The 4,766-nt window shown below is 50.8% G+C and overlaps 1 protein-coding gene across 1 annotated transcript in view; it reads left to right on the top strand.

The window, feature by feature from the left end:
* The window catches only part of UBE3B (ubiquitin protein ligase E3B), a gene marked incomplete at its 5' end in the record, with an annotated part of 27,551 nt that overhangs the window by 19,760 nt on the left and 3,025 nt on the right, over nucleotides 1-4,766 (top strand). The window contains 5 exons of the mRNA XM_014518276.2: nucleotides 244-381; nucleotides 973-1,038; nucleotides 2,519-2,577; nucleotides 3,946-4,128; nucleotides 4,552-4,663. Coding sequence (XP_014373762.2) covers nucleotides 244-381; nucleotides 973-1,038; nucleotides 2,519-2,577; nucleotides 3,946-4,128; nucleotides 4,552-4,663 — 558 coding nt within the window. The remainder of the gene's footprint in view (nucleotides 1-243; nucleotides 382-972; nucleotides 1,039-2,518; nucleotides 2,578-3,945; nucleotides 4,129-4,551; nucleotides 4,664-4,766) is intronic.

The raw sequence follows: 4,766 nt of genomic DNA, 5'->3' as shown, positions 1-4,766 counted from the left end.
GGAATGTTGTGTGTGAAGCAGGGGAGGTGACTGCTTTGTTGGGTTGGGGCTGGGGGGGCTTCAGCGGAACCACTGTGCCCAGTACTGGGCAGCCACTTTAAGAAAGAAGTAGTCCAGTTGGCCAGAAAGGGAGTGGTGGAAGTCCTCAGCTAGATGGGGCCTAGCTTGGCTGGTGTGTGGCAAGAAACGCTGCATGTAGCAAATGGAGGCAGGAGATTCACACGCCTTCTTTCTTCGCTGTAGGGAATCGTGGTGGATGTTCCATTCGCTTCCTTCTTCTTGAGTCAGCTGCTTGGGCACCATCACAGCATCTTCTACAGCTCTGTGGATGAACTCCCTTCCCTGGACTCCGAGTTCTATAAAAACCTCACCTCCATCAAGGTTTGCCTTTATCCTCCCTGCCTTCCCACTCCGTGGTAATTGCTGCAGGAAGGAGTCAAAGTGATTCCAACAAGGGTGATGTGAACTTTCGCCAGCTGGGATGTCTCAGTTGGGTGAACCCTCTGTTAGGTGACCACAGACACTAAGCCAATTTTGCCTTCCTTTTATATTGAGGGGGGGAGCTCTTCCATCTGGCTGCTTGTAGGAATAAGAGGCTTACTGTCTCTCGTAAATGCTTGCAGATCATTACAGGTCTGAAGAGATGTTCCTGGATAGCTGAAATGTTTGAGCTTGTAGGAGAGAGTGTGATCCAAGAGCAAGGTGCCTGTTAACTGTGCAGGCTCCTTCTGCTGTGCATGAATCATGGAAGGGAGAGCTTCTGCAGTCTGCACAGGACTGGACCAGGAGTCATGAAGTCTTGGGTTCCAGCCTCCCATTGCAAGCCACCCCACCCTGTTACCTACAGCACAACGTGTACCCCTCTGCCACACTGCCTGTGCTAACACATCATGATGTAGGAGGGAATGGTGCAGGTGCTGGGTTGTTGCTTTGCTGACTGGAGTTGACTGCCTTTCCTCTCCCTGTCCCTAGCGCTACGATGGAGATATCAGTGACTTGGGCTTGACGCTGTCCTACGACGAAGATGTGATGGGTCAGGTAGGCCACGCGCTCTCTCGTGCTCATTGACTCTCTGTGTTTGGCTGCACGAGGTCGTTCATACTCAAAGGGGCCATTCTCAGTCGCTTATGACTTCAGTCACTTTGGTTTCAAGCTGAAATGTGGTATTCTTGCCGTCCACTTCAGAAAGTGCAAACCAGAACAGGGTTTTCCCCATTTTAAAGGAATAAGCGAGAGGAAAAGCAGCTTGACTCAACAATGTGTGTGCGAATGTGACCATAGCAGGCAGTCCTGAGGCTGCAGCTGGCAAATGCCGGTTATTTGTGACAGTTGTTACAAGGGTTTAATTAAAGCAGCAGCTTATTTGGCTTGCACATCGTTGGTCAGAGAATGAGCAGAGCTCTGCAGTGCACAGGTCTGGGTTCCAGAACAGTTCAGTCTTGCTCGCGTAGCTCAGGGATCCGCTGTGACTAAGACAATCTGCCAGAAGGTGGATCCTCTTTCTGGTTAAAGCACTGGGTTGGGGCCCAGGCAACCTGAGCTCTTTCCTTGCGTGAGGCTTCCTGCATGACAGGGACTTAGGCTTGGCCTGCACCACAGAGCCTTGCCAGCCTAGCTGTGCTAGCTGGGGGTGGGAAGAGATCTATTCCAAGACGGTATGTATGGAGCTGCCAGTACTGCCCCTCTCCCATGGCTGCAGGCTCACTGATATAAGAGAGCTGCTCCTGGAAGGAGCATCTCTTGTTCCAGGAAGGGGCTGAGATGAAGCTGCCAGAAAACCCCCTCTGCTGCCATACCCGGAGTCTCCCTTAAGGGCCGTGTCAGCCAAACTGTGGTAGCAGGAACTCCAGTAGGGTCTTTACAGCACAGGGATCGCACTTCCCTGCCTCCCGGGAGTGCTGCAAGGATGAATTCGTTAGCATTTAATGTGCTTTGTGTCGGTCAGTGCCAACCACCCCAGACATGTCAAAAGTGGGAAGCATGTCCCTGTGTCCTGCTACTCTGGCACGTGGAAGGGTAAAAAAACCTACCCCAAGCAGCAGCCCGCCTCTCTGAGCGCTTTCCCTCGGGTGCGGTGAGGTCCCAATCCAGAGCCCACAGAACTCTATGGGAGTCTCTTCATGCTCTGAATGAGGAATGAAATGAGGGGCCTGTAGGAAAAATGGGCTTCGATCCTCTAAGAAAAGACTGCTGAAATGGAAGGAGTCGAGGTTGGGTGGAGGAGGAGGTGGCCATGTCCTGGCTTCCCTTGGCACCTTGAGTGGATTTATGTGGCATCTCACTGAATAGCTCCCTAGGAGATGCCAAGCTGGGTCCTCTGGCGGAAGGAGAGTTCCCTGCTGTTCAGTTAGTTAGTATTTAAATAAAGGCACCAATGTGGGGTGGAAACAGGATGACTATTTAAAATGCAAATCCCAGTGTCTTACTGTAAAAATATGGAGCTGTAGCTTCAGAAAGGTGTTTCTTTCCGGTTATGGTCCCCAGTAGTAATTAGCAATGTAATCCTTTCTTCCCTCAGCTTGTTTGCCACGAACTTATTCCTGGAGGGAAGACCATTCCCGTTAGCAACGAAAATAAGTAAGTACAGCAATTAGATTTGTAAGGTCACTACTGCAGAGCACTTCATTCTGGTTCCTTGGGCTTTGCATCAGGAATGAATTGAGATAGATTGGAGCAGAAAGAGCCCATAAATACCGTAATAGGATTTTACTGGTTACAGCTCATTGGCAGAAATTGTATTAAATTCGATTTGCAAAATAAGAATTGACAATTTGCTTTTTGAAACGGTACTTCTAAGGTCACAGGCAGCCAGAGCGGGATGTTCTGAGGGATTTAATGATGGTGATGGATACAGACAGATGGATTCAAAGCAATTCAGGCACACGGCTGTGAACATGGAGGGCACAGATGCTCAAAGACACCTTGGAGCAGACGGATCTTCTCGGAGTGATAGCATGTGGCAGTTGTATAAAATACTGCTCTTCACCAGACACAGTGGTGAATTCACATGCAGTAGACAGCGCTACTCAGACACCGGAAATCAGAGGAGACACGCAGCCCTGTAGCTATTTTCACAGATAATCAGCTTTAGATAGTTATCATAAATGTCAATTTTGGAGCCTAAAAACCAACCCTTCCCACCCTCTTTCATGCATAGGGAGAGCTGGATAAGATCTGGAATATGCAGACGCGGATATGTGCCTGGCGATTAATCTACAGCCTGCTCGCTCTCTCTCTCTCATGGCAAGCTAGGGCTGCCTCCTACCTGAAGATGCATCTGCATCAGCTGCACTTTACAGCCCAGAGTTCCCAGTCAGTCTTTTCCTCCTGAGATTATGTTAGCGAGTTTAAATGTGAAAGAAATATCTCTTTACTTGTCAGCTTGCCACTCAGGAAGAAAACTGAAAGTCCCGTGTGGCTTTGTGCTTGCCACACGCTGCATCTTTGAGGTGTGTTTGCACACGCATGCAAAAGGGCAGCTGGCAGGAAAGCAAATGTGACAATGGAACATAATCCTTGAGTTTTTCGTTGGATTGGAAAGCAGGGTCAAGCTAAATGCTGCCTTCTGGAGGGCTGATAAATACAAGGGGCCAGCTCCATTTTAGCTGAGCTGGAAGGAGACTTGGCCTTTGTTGACTGGCTCACTCGTAAGATCGGCGTGTGTGTGTGAAGGGCAGGATGAGTCACCCCTGAAATCGGGGCTGCATGTCTCCGTTGAATTTGGGTGCTGGGTTTACAATGCCCTGCTTAGAAGAATGAAGTGAAGAAGTGGCTGCAGACAGCTGGTGAATGCAAAGGGTCTGCAGCCAGCTTTGCTCTGTCTGGTTTGAGTAATACCTGAGCCCCGAGGAAAGAGGCTTGCCTGGCTTTTGGGAATGGGCTGGGCAGATGGGCCAGTGAGACACTTCCCCCTGCTTCTGATGGCTCCTTCTCCATGCTTCATAGGATCAGCTACATCCACCTTATGGCCCACTTCCGGATGCACACGCAGATCAAGAGCCAGACGGCCGCGCTCATCAGCGGTTTCCGCTCCATCATCAAACCCGAGTGGATCCGCATGTTCTCGGCACCGGAGCTGCAGCGGCTCATCTCTGGTGACAACGCTGAGATTGACCTCGAGGACCTGAAGTGAGTGGGCTGCACCTTTCCCTTACTGTCCAGCAGGCCGGTCCCTCATTTCTGTAATGCTCTTAGCACAGGAAACTAACCCTTTCCAACCCTTCGGCTTCTTCCAGTCAAAAGCCAAATGACAGCCTGGGAGTGAAAGGTTGGGAAATAGCATGTCCTATAACATGGGAGCGGGCAAATTGACCTCAGGGAACAGTTGTACCCAGGAGACAACGACCAGGTCTCTGTAGCTCCTTCAGTGCTCTGGCAAGCCTGCTGGACATGGTGGATGGTATCTGCAGAGAGCAGGAGTGGAAGCCTCTATTTATAACTGAGGGGGTGGGGAGGTCTCTAGGGTGGACTGGAGAGCTGCAGCCACCCATCCGCAAGCAAGCAGGATGCTGTGACCTTGTCTGATAGGAGCTTTTTGTGTCCTGTCCTCAGGAAACACACCGTGTACTACGGCGGCTTCCACGGCAGTCACAGGGTCATCATCTGGCTTTGGGACATCCTAGCCAATGACTTCACCCCTGAGGAGAGAGCGATGTTTCTCAAGGTAAATCTCTCCCCAGGCTCCTACCCTGCCTGAGTGGGCCCTGTGTCTGTGCCCCTGTGGCCTTGGCAGGAACACAGCTGCTGCCTTCTGGCTATCCTCTGGA

This window comes from Alligator sinensis, unplaced genomic scaffold (assembly GCF_000455745.1).
Source record: "Alligator sinensis unplaced genomic scaffold, ASM45574v1 scaffold628_2, whole genome shotgun sequence".
In the NCBI taxonomy this organism is placed as follows: Eukaryota; Metazoa; Chordata; order Crocodylia; family Alligatoridae; genus Alligator; species Alligator sinensis.
This window is presented reverse-complemented; position numbering and strand designations above follow the sequence as displayed.